Source organism: Sabethes cyaneus, chromosome 1 (assembly GCF_943734655.1).
Source record: "Sabethes cyaneus chromosome 1, idSabCyanKW18_F2, whole genome shotgun sequence".
Taxonomy (NCBI): Eukaryota; Metazoa; Arthropoda; class Insecta; order Diptera; family Culicidae; genus Sabethes; species Sabethes cyaneus.
This window is the reverse complement of record NC_071353.1, coordinates 169,954,649-169,970,145: the sequence shown is the minus strand read 5'-3', so window position 1 is coordinate 169,970,145 and position 15,497 is coordinate 169,954,649. Positions and strand designations below refer to the sequence as shown.

Genomic DNA, 15,497 nt, shown 5'->3' with positions numbered 1-15,497 from the left:
TGGAATCTTATTGAAACGCCCTATTCTCACAGTCACCTCACTTCTCTCATGGGCTCTATTCCTACAGTCACCCACACCTCATCAAAGCGGGCCTTTTGATTTATACAGTCACCCAGGTGAGCGGAATCACCTATAGGTGACTCTCAGAACCGCCAATTGTGCTCTCACCTAATAAATTTAGGTAAGGTAAGGTCCATTTTGCCTAAGGCAGGTAGAGATCCAGACTTGTATCACGCCGAAACCCATACCAACGGAGGTCCAAGAGTTGGCGTGTTTCGATAGTTTCGATCAACCTTCTGTTAATGATCCTTTCCATGGTCTTTCCGCCACAGCTTAGTAAGGTGATAGGTCGTTGGTTATCAACCACTCTGCGGTCTTTTCCTGGTTTCGAGAACGGGATCACAGTTCCTTCCTTCCATTCCTTAGGAATGCAGTCTGTCCCCCATATGCGGTTGATTAACGTCAGAAAAATGGGTTTCGACTTGAACGGCAGCCTGGTGCATCCCAACAGATTTGGTCCAATGAAATTTCCGTTAACCAGTTCAATCGACCAAAGCAATTTACTCATAAAGATGTCACAATTGTATTGGTTATCGACATCGGCTGGGTCCCCAGAGGAAGATCGTTCATCCAAATCCGAAGGTTGGTACACTTTTTGAAGATAGTTTCGGCAACTTCCTTTAAATCTTCCAGCAGTACTCCATCCACAAGAAGAGTTGTAGAAAAGCTCTAAGAATTTTCCTTCTAAGGATTCCACCAGCTAACTGATTTTCTTCCCACCCTAGCACTTGTTTGCGGAATCAACTCAATTGCACTGGCGATCTCACCACTTCCATAAATCTGCCCATATCAGAGATATGATCCGTCCGACGATCCGTCCTTCAGTCCAGGGACGTGTTGATCGCTTACAACTCACCACACATTTGAGTTTTTCGTTGGATGCAACATCACTTGCACCTCCGTACCGTCGTACCTGAATCACATAACTATTTCGCACCATTGTCCACCGAGTATGAATGCTGCGGCCAGCAGCATTATCCAATGAACGACCAATGACGAAGATGTCTGAGAATTTTTCATTCCTGGATACCATCAACAACACTATTACTCTACCACCTTCTCTATTGGAGTCCATCCAATCCGGTATCCTTCGATCATTCCTGTGGTTCCCCCAAGCCAAGGGGGAGCGACTGAATATGGTTTCCTTACTAGGGCCACTCTACCATGTCTGATGGGGCTGTTGTCTCAGGTGTAGTGCTGAGACAACACATTTCTTAATTCAGCCGCTCGCTCTGGATCAAACGCTGTCGTGAGCCGCTCCTAACCTGGAGTGTAACCGCATACCTGGTTGAGGAATCGCCAAGTCGTCAAGCGTTGCCTCTGACATGGGAACAGATGCTCAAGGCCGACAAGGTTATTCCTCGTTGCTACGCTCAGCATTCGTACGAGTGCCTCCTTCCCTGTCAGTATACCTTAGTTTCGACCGGGGTTGGTTAGTCAATCTCCGGTAAGGTTGTTAAGTCCGTTTCAAAATTTTCTAATGACCTGTTTCGTGAACCATTTGTGAATTAGACTTCTATAATCTTTAAATAAAATTCATATATCACATACAAACTTTCCGCAGCACCCCCCTTCCGGCACATATTCAACGAGTTCGACCGTTTCAACGAAATCCAATCCCTGGTAATGGACGACCTGCTGTACACGGACAAATCGCTGGTAGTCAGTGCTCCGACCGGGTCGGGCAAGACGGCCATTTTCGAGCTGGCCATGATACGGCTTCTAATGAAGCTCGAGGATGCGAACCACAGTGGAGACTTCAAAATGGTATACATTGCCCCGATCAAAGCGCTGTGCTCGGAAAAGTTCCACCACTGGCAGCAGCGATTCGATCGACTGGGCGTGCGAAGTGCCGAAGTTACCGGCGATACGGAGTTTCGCGATTTCTGGGATCTACCGGATTGCAATCTGATACTGACGACGCCGGAGAAGTGGAACTCGATCACGCGACGGTGGCGACAAAATGTGAATTTCGTTCGACTGATCAAACTGCTGATGATCGACGAGGTGCACATTCTGAGCGATCAATACCGAGGACCTACGCTGGAAGCGGTGGTTTCGCGGATGCGTAGCATTCACCGCTTCATCGGGGCAGACGATGAACGGGTGGCGGTAGAGCCAATGAGAATCATCGCACTCTCGGCCACGATTCCCAACGTGGCTGATTTGGCGGCCTGGGTTGGTGAAGGAAGTACCAAATGTTTCTACAAGTGAGTTGGAATTTGCTAATTTACTCCTAGGAAATTATGTTTCTTTGTTTTCTGACAGCATTGCCGAATCCCGTCGACCGATCAAAATCGAAAAACATGTTCTGGGTTTTAATTGTGATCCGAACACGGGTTCATACAGATTTGATTTAAACTTGAACTACAGACTTTTTGACATCATTCGGAAGCATTCGAGCGGCCGACCGACGCTTGTGTTCTGCAGTACTCGAAAAGCAGTGGAGATCGCTTCCAACCATTTGATGCAGCACCACACGCTGAATCTTCCGTTGGAACAACGAAACATTCTTGTTCGGATAGCTCCTCAGATTCACAATGAAGAACTGAAACGGCGGTTGACCGCCGGATTTGCCTATCACCATGCGGGACTAACCCTGGCCGATCGTAGTGTGCTGGAAGCCGAGTTCCGAGCCGGCCACATACCGGTCCTGTGCTGTACCAGTGCGTTGGCCATGGGTGTCAACTTGCCAGCTCATCTGGTGATCATCAAATCGACAGAGGTTTAAACTTAAACTAACCGAAAACTAGTCGAAGCTTAGGTGGATTACGTTCTTTCAGATGTACACCGACTACGGTATGGAAGAGTACCCGGAGAGTAGCATCTTCCAGATGATTGGCCGGGCCGGTAGACCACAATTTGACACCTTCGGTGTGGCAGTCATTATGACCCAACGGGCGAAAGTGGTGAGTTGATTGCAGAATATTTGCTGGTGGTTATTTTTATTCAGGTAAAAATTGGAACTACCTATGAACTAATACTGTACAAAGATGCCATTAGATGATTGTCACTCTCCCGTTGATTTTGAGTACGATGATGTTGTTCGTGAACCGCTCAGTGCTACTAACTACGCTGCTTTTAAAGTTAATATTGATATGATATGTAATTAAACACTTCGCCCGTTTCGTTATCCGTGTGCCGGTATGCCATGCAGTCAGGTTTAACCCGATAAAGGATTTGCGTTGTCCTGGAAGTCAACATCGGATACGAAGCCACTTTCCTTGTCCACGTTGTACTTGACCGTCATGAGCCGCCCGTCCGGCAACCAGACCGAATACTTCCCAGTGACCTGTGTTTAAGGATTTAAGAAAAATCCGGGTAAGTTTTGCTTTAGGAAACAGAAAACACTGAGAAATTTGTTCTGAACCTTGCCACCAGCATCTCCAGCTTCGTTTTTATCGAAGAAAAGCTTCTTTTCCGGATCCTTAACTTCATACTGATATTGATACTGTAAGTTATTAAAATTGAGAAGTTAGATTCACGTTAATTACACCTTTTATATGCGATCCGGTTCACTTTACCGCCTCATATTTCTCCGCCTGCGGAGCAGAGTACACAAAGTACAAGAATGAGATCACTAGGAACAACTGTTTTATCATTTTGAAAACTGTTTTTTCAGAGCGCAATCACCACAATTTTCACTACTCACAACCTACAGCCCACATTCCGTGCTGTAGCGCCAGTAGTTCGCGAATAAATCCTACTTTAACCTCGACCAGCGTTCCAAGAGGACACAACCTGCACTCGCGAATGAGCCCAGCCGTCGGGCGAAGAATCGTATTTATAAGCCCCCTTTGGCGGCAGCATTCTGTTGAAGTGAACTTTAAGCACCGATTGAATCCAGCGTGAGCCGTGCCTTTTTTCGCCGGAGATGTCACACATTGGAAGAGCGACGACGGCTACCAGCCAACCAGCCAGCCACCGAGCTCGTCAGTCAGGGCAGAGTGAGAAGACGAAATAAAATAATACATACCCGGCTCCCCCCGAGGGCCGATCAATTGTGGTGCCTCATAAAATGTGCATGTACACAAATCGCGATAGGTTTGATGGCAGGAATGTATCCTCTTTTTGGCAAAGTCCGTGCGCACCTTTTGTCACCACCGCACTGGGATCAAGTTCTAGTTCTATAAAAATTTACATAAGCACAGCATATCTGACAAGTAGCATCATTTTTACGGTGAGATCTGACAGATACAATGTAGGAGTACCCCGGCAGATTTACATTTCCAGCTCGCGCGGTGCAACATAATGCAATCAGAAGCAGCACCCAGTCATGTCACGAAATAGCTTCGTGAAGGACGCGTTGTGTTCTTTGTTGTCGATTCCCTCCGCTCGTCCGTGTCTCGTCTCGTGATGCGCCTTTTAATGAATGTCATTCCCAGGTAGCAATTGGAATCTAATGCCTTCTTCGCCTGCCTTCTTCCCTTGCCCAGCAAAAATACGAACGTCTCGCCGCAGGATCCATCCCGATCGAGTCGTACCTGCACCAGCATTTGGCCGAGCACTTGAACTCGGAGATCGTACTGCAAACCATCACCGACCTGCGCAGTGCCATGGACTGGATCCGGTCAACCTTTCTCTACGTTCGAGCCCTCGCAGCTCCCACCCGTTACGGACTTTCGATAGGCGACGATCAAAACCGATCGCAGATCGAGCAAAAACTAGAAGGTTCGAACTCCATTCATAAACTCCTTGTGCAGCGGAGGGTCCGGCTGACCGCGGTTTTTCCTTTTTCAGAACTTTGCCGCACCGAACTGAACGCTTTGGAGGCTTATTCCCTTACGGTGATCGCTAAAGATCAAGGTGCTAATCCGGCTGATGTGATGACGATTAGTTCCACTGTCTACGGACGTTTAATGGCACAGTACTGTCTCAGTTTTCGGACCGTTAAACTGCTTAGAAAGGTAAAATGGTCTGCTTCCGTTTAAATTTTGAACAATTCAGCGAGACAAAGTGATTTTAGATCAAAGGCACTGAACCCCTGCTGGAGATATTCACCATACTAACGCACTGCGACGAGTTTGCCGCCTTCAAGTGTCGCAACAGTGACAAACGCACGCTGAACGAGCTGAACCGTTCGACGGCAAATGCGACGATCCGGTTTCAGCTGCGCGGTCGCATCCAGACGACAACGGCCATGGTGTCCTGTTTGCTCCAAGCAGTGCTTGGAAATTTAACGATCGGACAGCACTCCCTACAGCAGGAAGCATCCCGCATGATTGCGCTCGGTCGACGACTGGTCAAGTGTATCGCCGAATTCATCTACGTCGGTCGAGAGACGACGACGTACGCCGACGAAGGCGGAGTCTATTTTGCTCTTCTGAATACGCTGGTGTTGGCTCAGTGTTTGGAGACAAAACTGTGGGAGGATAGTCCGTTCGTTACGAAGCAGCTCCGGGGCATTGGACCCGTCTATGCCAGCCAGCTGGCTGCCCGAGGAAAGACTAGCTTTCAGGAGATTCTTAACACCGATCCGAGGGAGCTGGAAGTGATTCTCAAAAAGAATCCACCTTTTGGTAACGAAATGATTGACTTCGTTCGGAAACTACCAAAGTTTTCGGTCGAGCTTACCTTGAAGGAAGATTACATGATGGAGTTCACGGTCGTTCAAACCAATTCAAATTATGATAAGCAACTAGCAATTCGAGTGGCTTTATTAGTCGGAGATTCTGCCAACAGTGTGTTATTATTCAAAGACAATTGGTATGTATTTTAAAGCAAATGTCTGTATTTAACTATAATTTTTATAACTTGTAGTGAAGCTAGTTTCGGAGGTAGTAACTGCTATACGACATCGTTTAAAATCTCCGATGCCACTGTAGCCAGCGCTACTGGGCATGTAATTTGCGCCAACTGGACCGGCCTGGATGGCTCCAAAACTTTAACCATTAACGACGAAGCGAATGTAGTTCAGCAGAAGCGACGATCTCACAAAACAAACAATGCTAACGGATCGATGTTAATAACCGAGTTCTACCAAAAGGAAACCCATCAACACGAAATGGCGACCGTTACCATCAGCGACGCAGTCGCTGCAGAACCTTGGACCCCCGAACGACCCAATAGTTTTATTCCAACTATACAATTGGATAGTAGTCCAAAGAAGCGTTTATTAGAACCATTCCGATTCACTCGGAAGCAGAAGCTAAGCCTAAATGCTGAGACCTCAAAACCCAGCACCGATTCAATTATCGAGCTCGTTGAATCGCCAGAAACTCCGGTCGAAAAGCGGCCAAAAGTTGATTTCCTAAGACACGATTCAATTTTTCGATCAACGCCGGAACCACCGTGCTACGTTCCTGCCGTCGCCGTACCCAAATACCGAGGTACCAACCAGCGGCAGGAATACTTCATCAATATGCATCGCAACAATCCATATCTACTGTTCGGACATCCCAATGACGAGCAAAGGCGAGCTTCGACTGTGGCGAATGCAGACGACGTTCGACGTGTTTGTATCTTCGGTATTTTTACCGATATTCCTCGGGTGGTGAATCCAAGGAAAGTCAGTCCGCTGGAAGTGCAACAAGTGATGCGCCCACGGATGGATAGCTTCGTTGAGAGAAGGACCAACCCAGCTGGGCGGAGGAGTTATCCCGTGCTTCAGAGGTCGTCCTGTCGTCGGCAGCTGGATTTGGGGTGAGTGTTTTTATAATATTTTCTAACAAAGAATTTTCTAAGGTGGTTTGGAAACAACCACAAAAGTGCAAGGTCACATTTCCTATTAAGTCACAAGGTCAAAACCAGGGCCGAGAGAGACTCTTCTCGGCCAAGCAGGAAGCGGAACGTTACACAAGTACGTTTCAAGACATGGAAAGCCGTTTTAATAGAATTACCAAAGACGACGTATGCTTTCCAACTTGCTGAAAACAATGGAATCACTCACCCTTTTAAAAAACTTAAAAAGCTAAAGAAAATGGTAGAACGTGACTGGCTATCCGAATTTTTGAAACGAAATCCGAAGCTTTCATTCCGTAAACCAACAGCAACATAATAAGCTGCAAGAGGGCAAGCACATTCAACAAGGTTTCCGTTAATGTCTTCTTTCTCGATTTCACTCCGGAATGTACAATTGCGACGGGACGTTTGTGTTCAATGCTATGTTCGTCCCAAAAAGAAGGCTTGTTCCTTTAAAGGCAAAAAACAATTCGCCATTCGTTATATATCCTAGATCTCGTATGTAGGAAGCTCTCAAACACGGAACGGAGCACCACCAGGAACAAACTATGCATGTGATCTGTCGAAGTGATTACCAAGGTGTTCAAAATTATGTTTGAACCTGTGCTGCTGCTGGTAGACGGGCAGTCTTCCCATACCAGGAGCTTGGCAGTTACGGAAAGAGCTAAAAAAAAGGACATAATTAACTATGCTTGTCCTTCAACACTACGCGCTGCAACAAATTGCAACCATTAGATGTCTCGTTTATGGCTTCATTTAAGTCTTATTATTCCAAGGCTGCCGAGAAACTTCATAAACCAGTACAATATAATGTCCCTTCCCTCGTGATGTGATGTAACTACACAATACCAACTGCAAATAATGGCGTTCGAAAATGCGCCCAATACGAAACTGGAATCTGCACGGTGGAACCGTCCGAAGTGGTTAGTGATCCAAAAGATGACGGAACAGCTCGCAAACGATCTTTTTACTTTCCAAGATGACTCAACCGTAAGTGATTGAATGAAAACGTCCGGCAGGGAAGGCTACGGAGGTTACTTCGGATGGTTACCGTCAAACTGTGATCAATGCACAAGCAGGAAGCGTAAGTTTATTGTTAAAGAAATATCGAAAAATACCGTAACGAAAAAAGGTACATAGGGACAGAAGATCAACAGCAATTTGGAGGATTTTTTGTGTGACCGATGAAACTTTGCTTGTCATATTCTGCGAATGGCCAAGAGTGACGTGTATGATTGTTCTTAAGTCATATATGATTAGTTGGCCTGCATTCTTTGATTTTTGAAGAGATTATTTGAATTTATGTTTAACTGTAGAGAGAATAACAGTTAGGTAGGTTCGTTTCACGCAAAAAGGAAGAAGAGCGGTGGCTGGGGATAGCAACAATTTGCGATATGCTTGGTGTAACAATCCGAGTATTTGCCGATAGCTTTTTGTCATTGGTGTTCGGAGGAAACAAACTATCAACTTGTTCCACCTTGGGGTTAATCATTATGATAGTGTAATTGGTATAAAGGAAGTGAGTGTTAACCTATAGCAGCTGTGTTAAACGAGTAAATTTCGTCAAAATGGGAACAGGACTACTGCAGAATAAAAGTTAACGTATTTGTTGCTGAAGGACATATTTGGCATAGCTTCGAACCAGTCAACTGTAATAGAAAGTTGACAACTCAAAACACGTTAAATTATGTTTCACAATAGTAAATTGCGTAGAACTGTTTCAGGGTGTCGAAGAAGTATATAGTGTAGATTTGGCTCATGAAGCACAGAAGAAACGGTTTTACGGAATATCTGAGAGCACGCTACGAAGCAGAAAAACGGAACCTGTTAAATAACCTGCTAGTAGAACAAAATACACTTCGCATGTCAGCAGGAGGTGAGGGTAGAAGCAGCTCAATTGTAAATTGAAGATTATATATGAACAATGAAGGTCAAGCCTATCCGAGGATTAGCGTCGCTTATTCGGAAAGAGCTAGACATCTCAATTACCAGTACGGTTAACTATAGTAATAAGAATAAATGGTTGATCGGAAGCCAAGCCATCCCACCCCGATTATTTTTCGCTAGTGAACCTAGACGAAATTGATGTCCTGAAAGTAAACCGCGTCGAAGAAGTGCGCAACCACCCCTTCTCTGCAAGCAGTTTTATCGATCAGTCACTAAAATCTAAGCAAGATTGAAGTCTCGTACGAACACGTTGGTAACGGGATATTATGTTATTGTGTATTTAAAAGGATTTATTTTTGGCTGAAGAATCACATTTTAAAGCTAGCGATTTTTCCGTCTTTGAATTGTGGAAAAATGAGCCAGAAGGAGACATAACGGAAAAGAGTAGAAAGGAAACGTTGACAAAAACTGGACACTGAAGTTTTTGGAGCGTCTTAGTGGAATACGAAACCCTGAAATTCAATAAAAAGAAAACTATTCCAATTAAATTCTACTATCTATATTTATTCGCGACAGATACGTATTTCGCCTCCGACTTGCAGGCTTCATCAAAACATAGTTCGAACAGGTTCGAAAACAGACTGATGAAGCCTGCAAGTCGTAGGTGAAATACGTATCTGTCGCGAATAAATATAGATAGTAGAATTTCATTTGAACAATTTTCTTTTTAATGAGTTTCATAAAAAAAAACTGGACATCCAGGATAGAAAAAAAAGGAAAATTGTGCGAAAAAAATGGAATAAAAACTGGCATGAAAAAAAGAAAAACGCAAGAAAAAGCGTGACGCAAAGTGTGGAACATATAAAGAGAAAAAATCAGAGGGGTTATGTACAAGACACGACCGCATATATAGGTGACGCAGGACTACGTAAGTCTCTTTGTAGTGATAGTAGCATGTATCCATGCTTGTAATCATTCGATTCTTCATGTATATATGCTACATGCGTTGTATGTAACATTTATCAAAGTAGTAACATTGCATACGTTCAATCCTCAAAAAATTTCAGAGTTATTTCTATGTGCATTTGGAAACAATTTAACAAAATCAAGAACACAAACTATTGCTTTCCTGCTACCTTACAGAAATTAAAGATTGTTTTTATTACCTATGGTTCCCCACGTTGAAGGGATTTTACCAATTCAATCCTTTCAATATCAATTTATCCACAGCATATCTTTTCACTACACTTGTAATGTAACGGCAAGCATGCGTATTCATACAGAGTCATATTATAACCGAACACTACAGCTGTAGCGCATTTTTCCAACACAGATATCAAATTCACCTAGCTTCAATCGTCTCGCAGTAAAGAATTTGCGATCTGTTGGGACAACGAACTTGTGTCATTTATTCAGGCACACTTCCCTAACACAGACATCAAATTGGACCAGGTTTAATCGCGTTCGTAAGAAATCTGTTGGCACGAGGGGGCTTTGTCACTCTTTCTGGCGTAGTTCCTAAGCAAGGACATCAAAATGGTCTAGGTTTAAACGCGGTGTTGAGAAATCTTGTTGAAATGAGGAAACTTTGTCACTTGTTGTGGCTTACTTCCCAAGCACAGATATCAAATTGGTATAGGTTTACATCATCCTAAAGAATCTTCCAACCAATCACGAAGCGGGAATTCTGGTAAAACATAGGCTCATTATTTTCAATTTTTCAATAGTTCAACACCAAGAATCCATACTTTTCTTCATTTAGGTCAATTCTTAGAAGATTTTCCAATCGATTGGTGTGAAAATATTGAAAATCGGTCGGAAAACCGCTGAGCTATTAGCGTTCAAAACCTTTCATTTTTCGTGACGCTCGCATTTTTCGATTTTTTGGAATGACACCCTATCTCAAAACTTGCCGTAAGACGTAGTCCTACGTCAAAAGTAGAAAAGAAGAAAACGGGAGAAACAGAGGGAAACCGAGGAGACTGGACAGGAAAAGAAGAACGGAAGAAAAAAATCATGAAAACTAAAAAAAAACGAAAAAGAAAATGAAGATAAACTGGATAGAAAACGGATCAAAAAAGGATAAAAGGAAAAAGAGAAAATACAACAGAAGATAAATGGAGAGAGAGAACATAATAAGGAAAAAAATTTAGAGAAAAAATGAAAGTTGAGAATAAAAGGGATAAAACGAGAAAAGAAAAACCGAACGTGACAGAAAAGGAAGAAAAATATGACATAATAAGAGGAAAAACGGAACAGAAAAAAACGAAAAACGGGATAGCACTCGAGTTAAAAGCGAAAGCAAGACGAAAACCGGGACCAAATAAAAGAAAAAAGTCTAAACGGACCATGGTCTGAAAACGACAGAAAAAAAACTACAAGGTATACAGCCCTAAGGGTTGTACGAAAGGGTGACGTAGGACTGTGCCATATAATACTCATATTGATAACATGTTTTAATCGATGAAGTATAACTTTATGTCTGATAATTAAATCAAAGACTAATGTAAACTGCATTTCTGGCATATGCATATTTGAGTATTTGTGAGTATCATTGTTTGAGTGTTTATTTGAAAAAGAAGAGCGAAATATTCTGATTTAATTCTTCATTGAATCAATGGTGGTTTTGAAAAAAACCGTTAGAAATTGTTTGGTGGCCCTGAAAAGAACTATGTTTGAGCTGATAGCACTTCTTAAAAATCAGTACTATAATTACTGTTGCCAATATATAGATGGATGTCGCTATTCGGTCCTTTAGACTCTAGGATGATGGTTGCCCGCTAATACAGGAGTGATAGGAAATACCAAATCACTGTAAAGTAGAAATGGATTAGTTTTATCAAAATACTGACCGTCCGTCAGTGCGATCGTGCGATAAATGAGCAGACGGCGAACCTAGTGTGCTATTTTATAGTCACTGGCACTGCCGTTGCTACTTGTAAGCTAGTGTAGGTGTGGGAGAAACCAGATCGGCTGCTGCTGCTGCTCAAATAATTATCCGAATGGAACGTTAATCATTTAGAAAGTGTAGAAAAATCTTTCCATTCTTCAATTACTATAGCTCTTATAAGAACTGTTTAAGACCACAACGGCCTACTGCTGAATTTGCTGCCCGTCAGTCGATCCGTTTCCATTTGCCTTCAGTGTTGGTTTGCGAAAATTACCGCCAAAATGCCATTGGGTTTCGATGGTCGGGTCGATGGTAAATACTGACCGTCCGTCAGTGCGATTGTGCGATGAATGAGCAGACGGCGAACCAAGAGTACCATTTTATAGTCACTGGCACTGCCGCTGCTGCTTGTAAGCTAGTGTAGGTGGTGGAGGAAATCATATCGGCTGCTGCTGCTTAAATGATTGTCCGACACTGATTGAGCAAGCTATCGAACAATTTCGCATGTCTGCGATGGGGATAATGCAAAATGTAATGTTAAGTGCATCGTGTGGGATTCACGTTGGCCATTGCCCTCTGATTCCGCTTGTCTTCGGGGTCGGTGTTGCCGTCAATAGCCATCGATGTTGCCGATTGGATTGGAAAAGGGGTGTGACTTACAAAGTGGTCTCAAGGTTATCATTTGGATCCAAATCCTTTGGTGTATCTAATTGTCATCCGTGCCTGTGAAGCTAGGCGATAACAAGGGAAATGTATGGAAAAATTCGACCTTGAATCTTTACACACATTTTCACTATTTAGCGTATAAAAAATTATTATTAGTATGTTACTATAAAATTGCTGGACATTTTATCTATCCAACGACATATTAACTGTTATGTTTCGTTCAGTAGTATAGTAGCTATTAGCGTTTGAAATATTTCATTCGAACGTTACACTTCTATTTCTCGTTTTTACAAAGTGCTACCCAGTCCCAGTATAGTAAACAAAGATGTAGTCCTACGTCAAAAAGACGAAATGGAAGGGGCTCAGGAAAAGGGAAGAAAACGGAACAGAAAAAGAGTAGCAAAAGAACAAAGTAAACATGAGGGAGGAAAAAGGGAATCGGAAACCAAAAGGTAATAGCGAGATAGATAAAAGAAACCCGATAGAGAGAACGAGGAAAACGGGAAAAAGAAGTCAAACGGGTTATAAAAGGAGAAAGATGAGACAAAAAACGAAAAATTGGTATAGAAAAAGAGAAGAAAACGGACTAAAGAGTGTAAAACGGAAAATCACAAAGAAAAACGGGAGATCATAAAGAAAAATCTAAGAGGTAAAAAGGGAACCAAAAAACGGAAAAAAGGAGAACCAAAAAGAGGAAAAACGGAACAGACGAAAAACGAGAAAGAAAGGAGATAAAAAGAGTTAGAAAAGGACAAAAACCGCAAATGGAAAAAGAGCAAAGAGGATAAACGGGTAAGAAACTAACAAATATCCAGTGAAAACATGAGGAAAATAGGACAAAAATGGGACAAAGAACGAAGCAAACGAACCTTTGATGCGGAAAAACGGGACAGAAAAAAAATGAAACGAGAGTGTGAAGAAAGTGCAGTAAGGAAAGTGAGAGCAAAAACCAAGAAAACGGTACAAAAGAGGAGAAAAACCGGAACAAGAAATGGAAAATGGAGCTGGAACAGAGATAAAATGGAACAGATAGAGGGTGAGAGAAAAAAAACCGACAAATAATAATTCTAATTTTAGGGGAGCTCTGTAGCCGCAAGGTTACCGAGTCTGCTTTGACAAGCAAATGGTCGTGGGTTCGAATCTTAGTAGAATCAGGCCATTTGATGTCAAAGTGATTTAGCATGGGTTTATTCTCTGGCCCCTCATCACCCTTCCTTCATGCTGAGTTTTACATTATCCCGAAGACGCTTCTTATGGTTAGTATACTGGTATGAGGACCTAATGAGGTAATGGTTTTGAACCTCAGGAGGACTTACCAGTGCTAACTATAACGAGGCGAAACAGGTTTGGTATAGTAGGACATGCATCGAAGCATGGGTAAAACCCTCTACACATAAGCACGCATAAAAAAAATATAAGCTTATCGTTTACTCAATAACGATAAAGCACAGAAATGCAGTGCAGAATACAGCATACAGCATACACCCGGGCAACATTACAATAGATCAATAATGTTGTGGTCAAAGTGATAAGCCCATAAAAAAATTCTAATTTTAAGTAAAAATTTAAATTTAAGTAATTTTAGTTTCTAGTTCAGTTAATTGTCACAACAGAAGTCGAAGAAAAGTGGAAGAGCGGCTTGGGATGAGACAGGGATGAAGAGACGGTGGAACAAAGTGACCGCTCAGGTTAGCCAACAGAGTGTCCAAAATATGATGAGTAATATTCATAGAAAAGTTCGAGATTACATCAAAACCAAATTGAAATAATTTTCTCGCCATTTTGCTTTTAAAGCGCATATGAAGGCCAATTTTGAGTACTCAACATTTTTATTTCATTAACATGGTTTCGAGATAGATCCGCTTTTTTGCGTCCAGATATTAAATGACACAAGCTTCTGTCAAAAGGTCGCCAATGTGACCTAGAAATCGCCAACCCGCCAAAAATTTGTCAAGATATGAATAAAAATTCAAGAAATCGCCAAAAAAATGTTGAGATCTTGTCGAAACCTCTAAAAGTTAAGAAGTTGTCAAAAAATCGTCAAAGCGGATTGCAAAACCTCAAAAAATTCGTAAAGAAGTTATCAACAAGTCGTTAACGAGTCGATGAGAAAACGTCAAGAAATCGCCAATTCGTCAATAACGTTCTGAAAACTTCTCATGAGGTGCTAAAAAGTCATAAACAATATACAATATACCAACACGTTATCCAGAAGCCGTCAGAAAGTCGCTAAAAAATTGTCAAGCCCCGAAAAAGTTGTCAAAAGTCGCCATTTAAAAAGTTATTAACAAGCTGTCAAGAAGTTGTCAAGAAATTATCACGAAGTTGTTAATAAGTCGGCAAGAAATTGTCAAGAATCGTCCCCAAGAGCTCACCGAGAAGATGCAAGAAGTCAAAAATTTTTCTAAAATCAAGAAATCCACATGTAGGCGCATAGAAATAAAAAAAATCACCAAAAAGCGGTCAAGTCGTCAAGAAGTTGTTAAAAGGTCATCAAAAAATCACCAAAAAGCTACCAAGAAACAGCCACAAAGTCGTCACGAAGACGCCAAAAAATTTTAAGAAGTCAAAATGTCGTCAGAAGGAGACTGACTACTGTCTAGGAGACACTAAGAAGTCGTAAAAAGTTGTTTGACAATCGTTAGAAAGACGCTAAAAAGTTGTCAAGAAATCGTCAAAAAATCATTAAGAAATCGTAAGAAACCGTTACTTTAATCAAAAAGCCGTCAGGAAGTTGACTAAAAAGCATCATAAAGTCTTCAAAAAGTTGTCAACGATTTGTCAGGAGAAATCTTCAACTTTCCACTCTTCCAGTACTCCACAATCGACTCGTTCGGATTGTTGACTACATTCCATTTGTTGGGAACCACAGTGACGCCATTGTCATTGTACCACTGTTTTGTATAGTTTGAAGTACCAGCTTGCCAAGTCGTCAAGCCAAGCAATTACCCTTTTCGGAAGGCACTGCTTTCGATAATTTTTCTGGTTCCAGAAGATACGAAAGCGGCTCTTTATTCAATCAACAGCCGCTGATTTATTGCCAAACAAATACCTACTGTGATTCTATACTTTCTTAACGTAATTAAGAGTAATTCTTGAACCTTTTTGTTCACAGAATAAATAATCAATATTCCTGAATAAAATTTCGTTTCTTATTCTGCATTACAGAATTGCCGATTTTCTAGCTTCGCCACCCAGAAGGCAAAAACAGGATTTCTTCAAGTGAGTACTATGAAATAAATTTTACCCTTTCATTGATATCTAACACTAAATAAAACAACCGGAAAACCGGCGTAATTTTATTACTGTCGAA

At 42.1% G+C, this 15,497-nt stretch overlaps 2 protein-coding genes across 2 annotated transcripts; one reads left to right on the top strand and one right to left on the bottom strand.

The window, feature by feature from the left end:
• Positions 1-572: 572 nt before the first annotated feature.
• On the top strand, positions 573-15,410 carry LOC128732428 (probable ATP-dependent DNA helicase HFM1). The gene is made up of 9 exons (XM_053825678.1): positions 573-642; positions 1,625-2,270; positions 2,329-2,785; positions 2,844-2,966; positions 4,497-4,731; positions 4,801-4,967; positions 5,027-5,766; positions 5,821-6,702; positions 15,353-15,410. The coding sequence occupies exons 1-9, from the start codon at positions 573-575 to the stop codon at positions 15,408-15,410; spliced, it is 3,378 nt and encodes a 1,125-aa protein (XP_053681653.1).
• LOC128732510 (pro-resilin-like) lies at positions 3,140-3,697 on the bottom strand. The gene is made up of 3 exons (XM_053825776.1): positions 3,585-3,697; positions 3,431-3,511; positions 3,140-3,352 (listed from the first exon to the last, which is right to left on the bottom strand). The coding sequence occupies exons 1-3, from the start codon at positions 3,660-3,662 to the stop codon at positions 3,224-3,226; spliced, it is 288 nt and encodes a 95-aa protein (XP_053681751.1). The 5' UTR covers positions 3,663-3,697; the 3' UTR covers positions 3,140-3,223.
• Positions 15,411-15,497: the final 87 nt, after the last annotated feature.